The sequence below is a fragment of the Podarcis pityusensis genome, assembly GCF_964106645.2.
Source record: "Podarcis pityusensis genome assembly, chromosome: 7".
In the NCBI taxonomy this organism is placed as follows: domain Eukaryota; kingdom Metazoa; phylum Chordata; class Lepidosauria; order Squamata; family Lacertidae; genus Podarcis; species Podarcis pityusensis.
The window spans coordinates 27,114,853-27,130,732 of record NC_138031.1 but is presented as its reverse complement, the minus strand read 5'-3'; the positions used below and the strand labels follow the sequence as shown (position 1 = coordinate 27,130,732).

Genomic DNA, 15,880 nt, shown 5'->3' with positions numbered 1-15,880 from the left:
TAATTTCAGTGCATCTATTCTGAGTAAAACTGAGGCTCCATCTGCCCTATACATTTAAAACAATACCACTTTAAACAGCCATGGCTTCCCCCAAAGAATCCTGGGAATTGTCCTTTGTTAGGGGTGCTGAGAGTTGTTAAAGGTAAAGGTAAAGGGACCCCTGACCATTAGGTCCAGTCGTGGCTGACTCTGGGGTTGCGGTGCTCATCTCGCTTTACTGGCCAAGGGAGCTTCCGGGTCGTGTGGCCAGCATGACTAAGCCGCTTCTGGCAAACCAGAGCAGCGCACGGAAACACCGTTTACCTTCCCGCCGGAGCAGTACCTATTTATCTACTTGCACTTTGACGTGCTTTCGAACTGCTAGGTGGGCAGGAGCAGGGACCGAACAACAGGAGCTCACCCCGTCGTGGGGATTCGAACCACCGACCTTCTGATCGGCAAGTCCTAGGCTCTGTGGTTTAACCCACAGCGCCACCCGCGTCCCTCTGAGAGTTGTTAGGAGACTCCTATTCCACTCAAGGAGCTACAATTCCCAGAGTTTCCTGAGAAGAGGTACTGATCGTTCAACCACTCTGAGCATTGTAGTTCTGTGAGGGGAATAGTCACCAGTGCACCTAAATATGCTTTGGAAACAGGTGGGAACCTCAAAGCTGTAAATGTCATGCTCACCTCATGGCATCAACAGGTAATTTTAAAAAGTAATCTGGAAGCCCATAATCAAACTGATGGGCAGAAGGCATCTCATTTTTTAAAAAATAATTATTTTATTAAATGTTTACACATAACAAATTATTCCAACAAATCATCTTCATTATATTTCCCCCCATTTTCCCCCTCCCCCCATACCCTCCCTCCCTCCCCCCTCCGACTTCCCTCAGTTCCTCTCTCTGATTTTTTAACACATATTATTCTCTGCATGTTGTAAAAATGTAAAGATCCTCCAAATATCTATCTATGATTTTAACAACAATAAATTTGTCTATGTTTATTCAAAACGGGCAGAAGGCATCTCAGACCTAGCAAACAGCACAGTCCACAACAGGCAGACAGGAATCCACAGGTTGCAAAGCATTCAACATGGTCTGTGATCGGCTAGCAGGCATGACCTAGGATAGATTGGCATCTGTGTAGCACCTGCCTTTGCAGACAAGTTGCTGATGTTAAGAAACCAAGCTTGGAGCAACAATTTGATAGAGCCAGCCCAGCCCTACTGCTTCCTCGGGTCACCTGGGTCAGCTTGGTTGACAAGTCTGCTCACCCCTTTTGGTGCAGTGGCATTGAGGGATGGCAGAGGCTTCACTGGGCACCCCGACGTGGGAACTGGAACTGCCATGGCCTTCCTGATAGGCGTGGGAGGCGGAGAAGCCCCCCTCCCCCACCTATCAGAAACCGGATCCGAGCCTGCACCCTGCTTTGGGAAATGGGGATGCAGACTGGGACTTGCGCTGTGACAGGGGGCGGAGCTGACAGAGCCGAAGGTGGGCTTCCCTTTCCCATTTAAGCAGCCTGCACCTGGGGCACTACCTGTTCCTTCCCTCGCCAGAACTGACCCGGTGGTTTTGCCTAAGGTAAAGGTAAAGGTACCCCTGCCCGTACGGGCCAGTCGTATCCGACTCTAGGGTTGTGCGCTCATCTCACTTAAGAGGCCAGGAGCCAGCACTGTCCGAAGACACTTCCGAGTCACGTGGCCAGCGTGACGAAGCTGCTCTGGCGAGCCAGCACCAGCGCAGCACACGGAAACGCCGTTTACCTTCCCGCTATAAAGCGGTACCTATTTATCTACTTGCACTTAGGGGTGCTTTCAAACTGCTAGGTGGGCAGAAGCTGGGACCGAAAGACGGGAGCTCACCCCGCTGCGGGGATTCGAACCGCCGACCATACGATCGGCAAGTCCTAGGCACTGAGGTTTTACCCACAGCGCCACCCGCGTCCCAGTTTTTGCCTACCTCATAGCAATTGTCACAACTGGTTGGGCATTGTGGCAATCATTTGTTTTGGATGGAGGGGAGGTTGCAGTCTCCGCCTGCCCCTCCAAACGCTGGGGTATCCCGTTAAAGGGATCCGGGGGGGAGTGGCCATGTTCACCTGCCTCCGGGGGGGGGGCAGGGCCGAAGTTCCTGCAGAGGCCACCCTATTGGATGTAAGTTTTAGGAACCCCCGCCTGGATTGACCACTTCCGGTGAGTGGGCCAGAAGTATTTAGATTGCCCCATGCCCAAGCCAAACCTCTTTCATCTGTACAGTGGTACCTTGGGTTAAGTACTTAATTCGTTCTGGAGGTCCGTTCTTAACCTGAAACTGTTCTTAACCTGAAGCACCACTTTAGCTAATGGGGCCTTCTGCTGCCGCCGCATCGCTGGAGCCCGATTTCTGTTCTCATCCTGAAGCAAAGTTCTTAACCCAAGGTACAGTGGTACCTCTGGATGAGAATGGGATCCGTTCTGGAGCCCTGTTCGCATCCAGAGCAGAACGCAACCTGCGCCTGCGCGCCTGTGTGTGCACGGGTCGTGATTTGCTGCTTCCACGCACGCGCGTGACGTCATTTTGAGCATCTGCGCATGCGCAAGCAACACATTCCGTTACTTCCGGGTCGCCACAGAGCGCAACCCAAAAATGCTCAACCCGAAGCTACTTCAACCCGAGGTATGACTGTACTATTTCTGGGTTAGCAGAGTCTGTAACCCGAGGTACCACTGTAATCAATAAAGTTGTGGCCTGTTTTGACCCCAAACCAGTCTTATTGGTCTTTTATTTGTATGGGTTGGGGTATGGGGAGCCCGATGCCTGGTCCCGCAAGCTGTAATGCTTTCTCCAGCCATGAAAGGGGAGGTGGAGCAGCACAGACCAGCACAGACCAGGCTGCAAGCTCCCTCCCGCTGAAAGCTGCCCTGGTGGTGCAGGAAGTACAGCACCTGGGTCCCTCTCCCTGAGTCCCCTGGTTCAAGACCCCTGGTGCCCAACACTTAGTTCTGTTCCTCATTGCAATACACTTCAACATTTTTGCTGTCCTCCTGTTTACATCAGCAGCAACAGAGCATTTGACCTCTCAGCAGATCGCAAAGATGTGTAGAATTTATGCCCGAGCGTTTCTTCTAAATTAATGCAATATTTAACAATGTCAAAAGCTTTGCATTATATGAAAGATTATGGCGTTACAAAGTCGACATGCTGCTGAAACACAATGCCTTTTACTATGGCAGATTAAAGTGACAGCTGTTATTATGGTGACAATGTCTTCATTTACACAAAGGGGAGCCTTCTCCAGTTCTTATCTTGAAACTTGAGCTCTTGCAATGCTGTTTCACTCCCATTATCTATTCCATACGGCGCCTCTGTCGTTTCTTTTATAATCCTTCTGCTATTTTTATTCATTTTATTTTTAGAACAAGGCAAGGAGTCTCAATCCCAAGGCTTAAGAGTGTTCTCATTAGAAATGTGAAGTGCGAAAAACCCTTAGCATAACCTAAATTTTTTCTACTGCCATAGCTTTCCGCATGCCAGTGTATCGCAGCTACCCCTAAGCACCTCCCACAAAAAACTAGTTGTCTTCAAACATGAAAGTTGATCTATTTATCCCCTCATCATGCTCAAATTTCTTGCTGTTCCCTATATGATATACTAAGTTCATTTGTTTCTTGCGATTTGTGGATCCCCTCATGCCATCCTAGGGTCAGCGAAATCTGGTCCATTGCAAGCAACAAGCTACAAAGCCTTAGTGTTCCTCAAACTTCATGTCAGGAGAGTGGAATTATAGTTATGGACAGAATACACAGAGTTAGGGTTTCTTGTGAATAACACACTCTCCCCGCCCCCAGTTCTTAGTATACATTGTTAACTGAGAGGATACATTTGATTTGAAACGTGACTACAAACAATTGCCATTGTTGAACTATAGTGTTTTAGTTTGTTGCATTGTTTAAACACTCCATTTCTCCTGGTCCCTGATTTATGTCAGCGGATGCTGGACCATTAGGGCAACCAGGGCTTAGCGCTACCAGGTGAAATGCTAACAAACTTTTTTTTTACATTTCCCCCCAAATCTCCAAACCACGCTCTTTGCTGTGCCACACACACCCTTCCATAAACCATTTGAATTTACAGAGGCTCAGGGAGACATTTCTGCCAATCTCCCATTCTCCACCCAATCAGTTCTCTGCACCATTCAGCCAACCTCAGCCCAAAAGCTCCTATGGCCAGCAGGTCACATGGACTTTGGCCCCAAAGCTCTACCATGCTAGAACTATATTTCATAATAATAATGATGATGATGATGTGCATTGCTTTGTAATGATTTGTTGGGTCTCTGGACCGTAATAAAGATTGATTGATTGAGGATGATGATGATAATTAATAATAATAATAATATACCCCACCTATCTGGCTGGGTTTCCCCTGCCATTCTTAATATATACCCTAACATGTTCTGTTTTTATTTCTCCGACTTGCCCTGTCTCCATTCCCTCAACCTGGCGAGGGGTGTGAGAAGCTGCTTTTTTGAATCTCTGACTTGACAGCTCTATTTCCATTGCTGTTCCTCTAAAACTTTTTGGGGGGCAGACCAGAGTTTCAGAGTCCCTCACAGGGATGTATGGCCCTTCCAGATGTTATTGGTCTCCAGCTCGCATCTGCCCCAGCCGGCAACCTCTGGAAGGGCACAAGTGCCCCATCCTTGCCTGCCGCAAGGACCACACCTTTAAGAGCACGTATCAGAAGAATGCAGAGACAAGGCCGAAATTCAAAAGAACCATCAGCGAAGCCAAGCCAATTGGAGGTGCGATATTGCAAAGGGCCACTGGGTGGCGCGCTTCCTCAATGGAATGCATTCCCTCCCTCGGTTCTTTCCCATGTTTCTCCCTCCCTCCCCATAGAGATAGGAAAAGGTTAGATACTGTATAGTTTTAGCTTCCGAGTTGACTTTGGACTCCCTTTTCTCCCTACATCTCCCACAAGGCGGAAGTGCCTGATGCCCATAGAAAATAACAGAGAAGTCTTGAGCTTTTGAGGTCGTGATTGGGGGCAGCCCTTCCAATCATATGAGGGGAAACTCCGATTAATAATAATAGTAACAATAATTTTATTGTTCTTAACCCCGCTCGTCCGGCTGGATTTGCCCAGCCACTCCAGCAAAATGTTAAAAAATAATAAAATATCAGGCACTAAAAACTTCTCGGAACTTCAGATGTTTCCTAAATATTGTGTAATTTTTTTTATCCCCCTGACACCTGATGGGAAGTAATTTCTCACTAACATAAACAAATCAGCAAATTTGTTTCTGCTGCTGCTGCTTTCGCCCAGTCACAGCTGTAGGCGGAAATCCTGAGAAAGTCATCGCAGCGATCGCTCTTCACTTTTCCTAGCTCCACAGTCACGCGGCTGCGCAGTCCTCCATCGCCAGGAGTCTATGGTCTTTCGCGGCGATGGCGCCTGGGGCGCGTGCGCCGAGTCCCTTCCGCTCCTTTCCCCAACGCCTGGGGGCGGGGCCTCGCGGCAAGCGGGGCGGGGCCAGCCGTGGCCGAGAGCCGCCCGGGCGAAGGAGTCACGCGGGCCGCCATGGACGGGCCCGGGGAAGGAGAAGAGCCGGCCGCTGCGGAAGAGGCGGCGGGGGGCGGCCTGGAGCTGCTGGCCCGGCGGCAGCGCAAGGAGAAGCGCGAGCTGCAAGGTGAGGGAGCCGTCTGGGGCAGAGAGACCGAGAGAAGAGCAGGCAGGCAGGCAGGCGCTGCTGCTGCTGCTGAGGGAGGGAGGGAGGGACCCCCATGAAAGGGGGGCGGGGGAGCCGGGTTGCTAGGGAGCCAGGAAACGAGGGTTCGTGGGTGGGCGAGTTTCACTTAGCGGGCTGCATATGGAGCGCCTACCCTTCGGAACTCCCCGCCACTTGATACCTGGCAGGCGCCGTCTCGGTACCTGCTTTTCGGCGCCTGCTGAAAACTTCCTTGGAGGTTTCTAAGCAGAGGTTGGGTGGCCATCCGTAAGGCAGGATGCAGCTGAGATTCCTGCATTGCAGCGGGTTAGATTAGATCAGTGGTTCCCAACCTTTTTTGGTCATTCCCCACCGAAGCATCTCTAAAATCCTGATGACACCCCACCCTCCCGTGACATATAATTCTTACTATTCAAAAAGTGAACTCCTATTCACGTGGAGGAAGCCTAAAAGGCCATTCACTGTTAATAACTCATTCTCAAATTGACCCCCTTAAAAATCAAATCGACCCCTTGTGGGGAGTGTGCCCCACTTTGGGAACCACAGGACTAGATGATCCCTGGGATGCCCTCCAACTCTGATTCTGTTATTTTTGTTGGGGCAAGCCCACCTGGAAGCTTAGGAACTTGCGGGAACCTTAATCTGCTTTCTTTTTTAAGTTTTGCACATTGCAATTTTTTCTATATTTCATTGTTTTGTCTCCTTGTAAACCGCTATGTGGTTTTTTAAACATTACAATCAAGCGGTATATAAATTTTATGAAATGAATGAATAAAAGCAGGAGCAAGACTTGTGGCACCTTCAAGACCTAACAGGGTCAGTGTATCTGGCAAAATAAATGTATGCAGCTGCCCCATATAACACGGGTTCTCTGGTCCACTCCTAGAACAAATGCACAGGGCTGGTTTTGACCCTGGAAGGGGGGAAGCTTTGGGTAGGATGCCTTCCTTGGTTGGTGGGCCTCACCCAGAAGGAAAGGCCAAGGCAAGGGCTAGATCTTGCACCACCTCCTCACTCTTGCCACTGCTCATGTGGTGAGCACAGCCAGACAGGAGTTGCTGAGGACCAAGCAGAGTTGCTAGCTGACCCCCTGCAAGGATGTGGGTATCTGCAGGTGCCCAGTGATGCTGATCTTCTGATAATGTGGCCCTGCAAATATGACACCTTAAATATAAAACAGGAAAAAAGATATGAGATGTGTTACGGCACATGGGCTTTTGTAGGTTAGATCCTGCTTCATAGGATGAAATGGGCTCTTGTTCATGAACTTTAATGTGCTAGAAGAGAAGTATGTTTCATATTTAAGGAGGCACAAGCCTCCTTGCAGCACAATCCTATTCGTGTCTCCTAAGAAATAAGTCCAGTTTGGTTCAGTGGGAGTCCTTGCAGCCTCAGGTCTGTAGCAAACACAGGTATGTGCTTTCTGAACCTGGTGTCGCCCAGTTTTTATTGTACTCCAACTCCCAGCCTGCATGACCAGCAGACAGGAGATTGTTGTCATCAGTCTGTCTCGAGAGACAATGGAATGTGCCTCCAGGGGTGAAGCCAAACCGCTGTGTTAGCAGCACCGAAGTGACCTCTCCGGAGCACAAGCCTGGGCAGTGTATGGAAAGCTGGATTTGTTATTGGGGGGCAAGTTCAGCCGCTACTGAAGATGTGATATGAAGCGTTGCTGGTGCCTTACATTTGCAAAATCATATTGCAAATCTTGGCATGGCAGTGGCTACGGAATCTGGAGCAAGTCCAGCTTGCAGCACAGGAGACAAGGAGGGAATCATGTTCCCTTGTTCTGACGCTGACCCCATTACTGGATCACATGCTGCCTGTTGACATTGCACCACAGTCCACGAGATGGGGTGCCAGTTTCCAAAGCCCACAAACAGTTTTTTGCTGTGAAGCCTCGATTAGCATTCATGACGCATTAGCAATTCCACAGACGTGTTCAGAGCACTTTCTGCAGTGGACCTCAAAAGTGGGGGAGCTGCAGCAGTGCTGGTGTTGCTGAGGTTAATGTGAGAAGCCTAAAACCAGGCTGGAAGGAGTCCAGGCTGTGGCTTCTTGTCTCATCCTGCATTGTCACAGCTCTCTTACTTAGCTTTGTGGTACCGGAAGGAGCATTGTGCATTGTAGGTTTTGTTATGTTTGCTAGGACTAGTAGTAATTGTGAATATTCTTTGCTCCAGGGATAGGGAAAGTGTGGCCACCAAGGTGGAGCTGAACTGCACCTTTCCATCAGCCCCAGCCAGCCAGTATGAAACACCTGCAGGGCCACAGGTTCCCCATCACTGTTTTACTTCACTGGATAGTCTGAACACATCATCCAGATTAAATACATACCTATATATACACACATATACAGTTGTACGCTGTTGAGGAACAGAATCCGTTCTGGAAGTCCATTCGACTTCTGAAAATGTTTGAAAACCAAGGCGCGGCTTCCGATTGGCTGCAGGAGCTTCCTGCGCTCAATCGGAAACCATAGAAGCCACGTCAGACGTTTGGGTTCCAAAGAACGTTCGCAAACTGGAACACTCACTTTCAGGTTTGCGGCGATCGGGAGCCAAAACGTTCGAGCCGCAAGGCGTTCATCAACCAAGGTACATGTTTCAGTTGTACATGTTTCGGAGCATAGAACTTAACATGTGCATTTGTGTACTTTGAGAATTTTTTTGTAAAAAGCAACTAATAAATAATATTAAGCAAGACCAGATTTTATTTAGTTTGTTTTTTTAAAAAACCGGCCTGTCCTTTCATAGTTCCAAACAGTTCATTGGATTTCATTCCAGTATTCCAGACTGGTTTCACCTTTTGAGTGTGTTCGGAAGGCAGTGGTTTTGCTCCCTATTACGTTTAAGGTTCATGCACAATAAGCATTGTAGTTAATAGTTATGTGACTGAGGCAAGTTCCCCCCCGAAATAGATACTTTCTGCAATATGGGTTTACAGTGCAGTTACATTAGGCAGGCATATATATTGAAAGACGTTAAATGCATTTTTTCCCCTGTTCAAGTGCAAGGACTTCTAGCTGTGCAGCAGAACTTCTCTTGTGTGCCCCTAACTTTGTTCTGCGGGTTCTCCCAACTCTCTGGAGCAGATTTGGGAGGGTGTCAGGCACACACAGGGAGAGAAGAGGGAGTTCTGTTGCACACATGGAATGAGTGCTTTGGATACGGCCTATTATGTCACACCTGCAGTGTAGTAATGTTAAACTTAATGATGGCCAGCTTTCCAATTATGAACAGTGACATGCATAATTGCTAGGCACTCACCAGTTGTCTCACTGATTTGTGCTTCTGCAGCCAAAATCCAAGGAATGAAAAATGCCGTTCCAAAGAATGACAAAAAGAGAAGAAAACAGCTGTCTGATGAGGTTGCCAAACTGGAGGCCGAGCTGGAACAGAAACACAAGGGGGAACTTAAGAAGCTAAAGGAGACACTAACTGAAGAGAATAAAGTACGTGTTGAGGGGCACTCCATTTTCAAAGCTCTGTTGGGATAATATCCACGGAAACTACCTTTGAACATTGCTTATTTCTAACTTGCTAAGGAATTGAGTTTCAATGCTGTGACACCATTTTTGTTTTTTCATTTTGGCCATGATAAATCTTATTTTGCCTTAAATGCACAGTGAGTGAATGATGGCTAAAAACATATCTGATTATTGGAAGCTGCACTGTATAAAAGTAGATGAGTTGGGTTACTTCTGCGAAGTGCGATCATATGCTCAGTAAATGTTTGTTGTTTATTTGCTGGCAAATGCTGATGTTGCACATTCTAGTTCCCAAGGCAAATCGATTTTGCCTGCTGGTGTCATCAAATGACAGCGGATGTCTAACTTGCTTTCCATAGTACCTGGGATACTGATTAGCTCTCTTTGTAGGTTGGGGAAGGATGTGGACTGCTATAATTTGACTGATAACAGCAGACAGGGAGAACGTAACCTAGCCAGCAGGCTGGATCCTCACCTCTCTCACCCTTAGCAGGCCAACTTTGACAGTGGACAAGGCTGCCCACCTGTCAATCATCTGGCATCGTTATGTCAGGTGGTAACTCCAAATCAGCTGATCATTGTCAATAGCAAGCCCCACTGGCTGTCAAATAAGTTTGCTGTCAATAAGCCCTACTTACCAAGGAGCATTTGGGAGTGCCCTTTAAGCTCCAGATTGTTCCTCAGCAGCTGTTTCTTTGCCTGCCCTTCATCTGATGTCACATATGATGTCAGGGGTTCACATGGCATGGGGTAGTAGTACCTTGCATTAGTACCTTGGGATGTTGGAATGGAAGGTGACTATTCTTCCTATACCAGACTTGCACAACACCGAGACTTCATGCAATTTGTACCTGTTTTCTGCATAATCCCTCTTCCTGCAGCTTATCTAGCCTACAGTATGAGTCAGGAACCACATATTGTGCAGGCTAACAACTCTTGGTTTGCACCATCCTTAATGTCTTAAGCCTTAGTTTGGAGTCTGAGTGATACTTCTGGTGTGGTACATAACTTGCTTGTTGGGGCCACCAGAGAATGAGTATTAAATAGGTTGGGTGAGAAACTGTGGTATGAATGGTATGAATTGTTAAGGAACTGAAACTCCAGATGCATGCGCTATAACTTACCCTGAAAATTAGAGCGGCAAGTTCAAGAAACTAGTCACTACACATTTTACACAATTCTCATTTGTCATTTAGGAAGATGCTGCAGTTATAAATATTGCAAGACTGGAGCTTGAGGACATGGAACAGATTCAGCCTCCTAGAATAACAAAAGCACAGAAGAGGCGGGTAAGGTTCTTACGGATGTGAATATTGTCTTGATTAGACAGTGAGCAACATGCAGACCCAGGTGCTTCTGTGAGAGATCTGGTGTCCCCAGGGTGGCTCTGGGACCTGGTTTCAGCCCCGTGGCCCAGACAGAAGCAGTCACCAGCACAGATCAGGTAGAGAGGGTTTAGAGACCCCTTCATCTCATTGCATGTTATCCCGTTAAGTCTCTTCTGGTCCTTCAAGCCTCTTTCATGTATGCCCACAATTGGCTACAGCTAACTAACCCCATCTTTGGAACTGGATTCCAAGAAATGCTCATGGTGACCTTTCTGAAAGGCAAACGATATAACTGAAATCTCTGAATAAGTTTCAGTACTCCCCTTAACTTGTGCAACTTTTTGCTTTGCTTTTTGCACCGTTCTGTTAGTAGAACTGAGATGTGAATCATTGGCAACTGAGACCCCTTTTAATAAGCATATGATATTAGTTCATGATATGGACAAATGTGACGTCCCCGTGCATTTTACTGCTTTCAAACCACAGGATAAAAAAGCAGCCATGGAAAAAGAAAGAGAAGAAAGAATCGCGGAAGCAGAGATAGAAAATTTAACAGGAGCTAGGCACCTTGAAAGTCAAAAACTCACTCATAGTTTAGCCACGAGGCAATTAGAAATTAAGCAGATCCCATCTGATGGCCACTGCATGTACAGAGCTATTGAAGATCAGCTCAAGGAGCAACAAAACTCCTGGACTGTTGCAACGCTTAGAAGTCAAACAGCAGAGTACATGAAAAGTCACGTGGATGACTTCCTACCATTTCTAACTAACCCAAATACAGGAGATCTGTACAGTCATGGTAAGTAAACTGCTTCTGCCACTGTGTGCATATTTCTGTCGTGAGTAGTGTCAGCTGTTACAGAGAAAATTGGTACCAAGTCAGTTTACCACGTATCAGTGGCACAGATTTAATTAAACTGTAAGGACCCCAACAGCTGCAACCAAATCTTACTTATGCTGTTCAGAAGTTAGTCTTTCTGTGTTTATTGCATGTTTCCTTTAGGTAAATATGTACCGGACGGCAAACTTGTGTGTGTGTGTGCGTGTGAGTAGAATAGACCAATTGCAACAAGATGTAAAGACATTACTTACTATTACTACCTATGGCAGGCGAGGGGAACTTTTCACCCTCCAGTTGTTGATGAACTACAGCTTCCATCAGCCCCAACAAGCATAGCCAATGGCCAGGGATGATGGGGGTTGAAGTTCAGCAACATCTGGAGAGCCAAAGGGTCCCACACCTGACTTGTGGCTCTAAGCACATCAGAGGGGCTGAGACTTTAAGAATATCTTAATGACTGTGACCTAAATCCAGTACAGGGTTAAGCTTGCTTAAACCCATTGAAACCAATGGACTTAAGCATGCTTAAAACTCTGCATTAGATTAAAGCTTTATTTGTTAAAGCTTTCCCCCACTAAACTGTCTCTGTCTAACCAAGGGAAACATCCCAAAGCAGAACCTCTGTGCAATCTAGGAGAAGCACAAACTATTACGGTAAACGTGTTTTTGGCAAATCTGTCCATACCTTTTATAATATTTATTGACTTTGTCATTTCACAGAACACTGCTTGGTCCTTTGCTCGTTTCTTTCCTTTTATCTGACAGGGCGACATCTTTGCCTTCAGCCTGTTTCCTCTTTGCCTTGTGTATTACTATGCAAAGTTATGTTCTTTTGCATACTTTAATTGCCAACGAAAGCTTTCCTTTTTGGGCTTGCTCTGTTTTCCAACATTCAGATTAAAAATGGTGCACTTTCTCCCTCCAGAGGAATTTGAAAAATACTGCCATGATATAGCAAACACAGCTGCCTGGGGTGGCCAGTTGGAAGTAAGTATCATTCCCTGCTCTTTCCTAATATCTTAAATGCCAACGCTTGTTCGTTTTGAGTCTTTAGAATATTCCCAAATCTTCAAGAGAGGCTGGGAATCCTGTGACCCTTCCATTGTTTTTCTCAACTCCTGTCAGTCCCAGTCAGCATGGCCAACGGTCAGGAAAGATGGGAGTCCAGTAACAGTTTTCCCCACCCTACTTTTACAATAAAGAAATGGCTTCAGGTTTAGGTAATTCTTACTGCAGAGATAATCAAGAGCATTTCTGTTCTGTTTATATGGTAGAAGAACAGTTCTACTTTGTAAAACGTTTACATTCATACCACATGCTATGCTGATTGCATCTGTCTAGCATACTGAGACCACTGTCATGTCAATATGAATTAGTAACCTAATTTTATTAAGATAATAAAAAGGGGAAAATCATACTTGCAGTGATTATTTTTTTAATATAAATGTCTAAAACAATATAGGTTTTGGAGCAAAATTATGTTGTTCAAAGAACTGATCAGAACACTTGCTTTTTTTAAAAAAGTGCTTACATTTTGTTGTAAGCCGCTTAATGCTGTGTGCTACAAAGATAACTACAAATCTCATACATTTTTTTTTATAAAAAGAATCTAATTGTGCCTTGCAGCTAAGGGCTCTATCGCACATCTTGCAAACGCCGATTGAAGTTGTACAAATGGATTCACCACCTATAGTTGTCGGTGAGGAATACAGGAGAAAACCACTAATACTTGTGTAAGTAGATACTTTAAACACTGGGGCTCAAAGGAGTTCTGTGTTTGAAGAAGTATATAAGTGACTGAAAACATTGGTTGAATTATGTATTTAAGGGTACCTTGGAGTAAGACCATTGAATTCAGTGAGACATATTATGGGTAAACAGTCATAGTAGCATCATGGGGAAGGGTTAACTAGCCGTCTGGAGCAGATTTCAGAGGGGGGAGCGGGGAGAGAGAGACGATAGCTGAAAATGGTTTTCTTCTCTGTTCTGCTGTTGGAAGGCTTACCATCAGCAGAGAAACACCACTGGAAATAAAACCATTGGATGCATCTATGTGTGCATGCATTCTGTTCGTTTGAAAGACATCTTTGTAATTGCTATAACACCTGTTGTTTTTGCTTCTAGGTATATGAGACATGCATATGGATTAGGAGAACATTATAATTCTGTAAAACCTCTAATGGACACACCTACAGAAAATGAAAGCTAGTACAGGATTCAACAGAAGATATGATGAGTGCATCTTTGCACTTTATGCTGCTTATCTTTGGATAGGTTTTAAAATTCTGCTCGAGTTTTTTTACAAGGCAATGAGGGTTTGGGGATATATATCAGATTTGTTGTATGAACTGTTAATTCTAATTTAAATCATGTTTTAAACAAAATATTCCCCAAGGTGTTTGCAATGTAACGAATAAATTGTGTATTACAGATTCTCCCCCACTTGCATTCAATCCTCTCCTTTAGTAGCAAAAACAATGGTATATGTACCACAGCTATACAACCCTTCAACTATTATAAATAGCAGTCATTCAATAATTGCAACTAAAACATGATGGGGATATTTAACAATGTGCAATTGCTAAAATGCTTGGTGATACTATGAGATGGCTGCATGATGCTTCTTTAGGTCAAATATCTTTTAACCATTGTTGTGACTTTAAAAAAAACACCTCTTGCTGAAATCTTCAGAGAACCTCCCTGCCCCTGCCCAGCTTAAATGGGGTTGCACATCTAAACGTAACTGCCTCAGAGGCTCAGTAACACATTCCTGGTTATAAGAAACAGCCCTATAATATTGAGTCAGACCATTAGTCTACCTAGTTCATTTGTCCACACTGACTGGCAGTGGCCTTCCAGGTTTCAGACAGGACTCTTCCAGCCCTACCTAGAGACTGAATCTCGTACCTTTTCCCAGTCAAACAATGTGTTCTACTATCAAGCTATACCCCTTCCCCTTTTACATAGACTTTTTGAAGAACAAGTTTGGTTTGTTCTTTAATAGGATGGCTACTACTTTCCGCAGTCGCAGTAAAGGCAATATGGAATAAAAATGAATTTTGTTGCTGGTCCTGGTTTCCAATTCAAACAGAGCCCCTACACAATCACCTCTGGAGTGCATGGCATTCTTTCCAAACTTGGTTGTGAAGTGACTCTCCATGTTTTATTTAAAACATGCATATGGCTGTCCTGATTCCCAGAGCAGTAGCAGGTCAAATGCTGTCATATTTCAAGAATAGGTAGAACCAAATGCTTGCCATATAGAGATACTAATTCACACAAGCAGTACCTTCATATGAACTATGTCAGTCAGAGAGCCATCACATGCCTAAATCAGCCCTACACTTGTAAGATATAAAAGCCCAAATCTTTGAAGTAGCATCTTCAATTAAAAACTGCTACTTACAGGGAGCGCTTCAGATGCAGCTGCCAGTTATAAAGCATCCCTGCAAATAATTAAACTTCTATACAGAACAATAAAGGATACTTGCATATTTAAAGCACTTCGCATCACTCAGTTGCATTTTTAATATTTCAGATATGTACCGTTAAGAGAAAGTTTTTTTTTTTGTCTTCAGGGCTGTCACAATAGTAGTTGGAATTAAATATAGCTGTTTAAAATACTTGCAAATGAGAAGTTGGAATTTACTGTAGAGAAACATGGATCTGCTGTTGTCTTCCACTAAATCCACATAAGACAGCCTAATGTTTCTCTTGCTTAAGATAAATGAGGCAAAGATCTGGAAGTTTGTGGCAAATCAGCCTTCCACACCCCACCGTTTTGCATTTGTTCCCTTGTAACTACCTTGGGCCTGTCTTATTTCCGCACCATTCTTTTGGTCTTTCATAAGTTCTGTGCTGTGTTCGGTCAGGAGTAGGTTCAACTTTGGATATAGATTTTTTATAGAAAAACAGAGTAAGAATTGATTTATACTTTCACTCCCAGTAGCAGCATTCTATTGCAGAGTGCCTATTGTTGATAGCAGCCAGAAAGGGTCTTCTACCCCATCAGTAACCATGGCTACTGCAGCAACAGCAAATAGAGGCTGGCAAGGGAAGAGCTTCCCCCAGAACCACACACCCCACAATGCTAGCCTGGGCTATTTCCAAAATACAAGTTAATGAAGCAGGGGAGGGGCTCTGAAGGTTTGCTCCCTGCTTTCTACAAATCACAGTAAAAGTTGCTGAGGCTGCTGGTGGGGGGAGATTTTATACATCTGTAAAACGGAATACATGTGCTGTTTTTAGGGATGCACCATTTCATCAGAGTTAAAAACTTTTAATTGAAAAAGGGCCCTGATGATTATTCAGACAGATTAATAGATTTTTTTTAAAAAACCCCCGCTGTACCACCATCCTAAAGCAGGTATCACTTCCCTCATTCATTCATTCATATATTTAAATATATACAAAGCCAGTTTTCCTGTGCTTGAGTTCTTGGGACTAAAGATTTTAAAAGAAATGCAAAATAAACTTTTGAAAAACATGGAGTTAGAAGAAATAGTGTTGTATGTGGAACTATTC

General features: G+C 45.1%; 1 protein-coding gene across 1 annotated transcript; it reads left to right on the top strand.

Annotated features, from left to right (window-relative positions):
* The first annotated feature begins 5,501 nt into the window (after positions 1-5,501).
* OTUD6B (OTU deubiquitinase 6B) lies at positions 5,502-13,798 on the top strand. The gene is made up of 7 exons (XM_081013605.1): positions 5,502-5,658; positions 8,997-9,151; positions 10,384-10,476; positions 11,002-11,314; positions 12,282-12,343; positions 12,983-13,089; positions 13,481-13,798. The coding sequence occupies exons 1-7, from the start codon at positions 5,550-5,552 to the stop codon at positions 13,563-13,565; spliced, it is 924 nt and encodes a 307-aa protein (XP_080869731.1). The 5' UTR covers positions 5,502-5,549; the 3' UTR covers positions 13,566-13,798.
* Positions 13,799-15,880: the final 2,082 nt, after the last annotated feature.

What these genes read in the sequence shown, in the direction of transcription:
- OTUD6B (XM_081013605.1), top strand. Translation starts at nt 5,550, where the DNA reads ATGGACGGGCCCGGGGAAGGAGAAGAGCCGGCCGCTGCGGAAGAGGCG. An exon ending in CACTAACTGAAGAGAATAAA is followed by an intron (nt 9,152 to 10,383) that starts GTACGTGTTGAG and finishes TTTGTCATTTAG; the next exon opens with GAAGATGCTGCAGTTATAAA. An exon ending in AGGAGATCTGTACAGTCATG is followed by an intron (nt 11,315 to 12,281) that starts GTAAGTAAACTG and finishes TTCTCCCTCCAG; the next exon opens with AGGAATTTGAAAAATACTGC.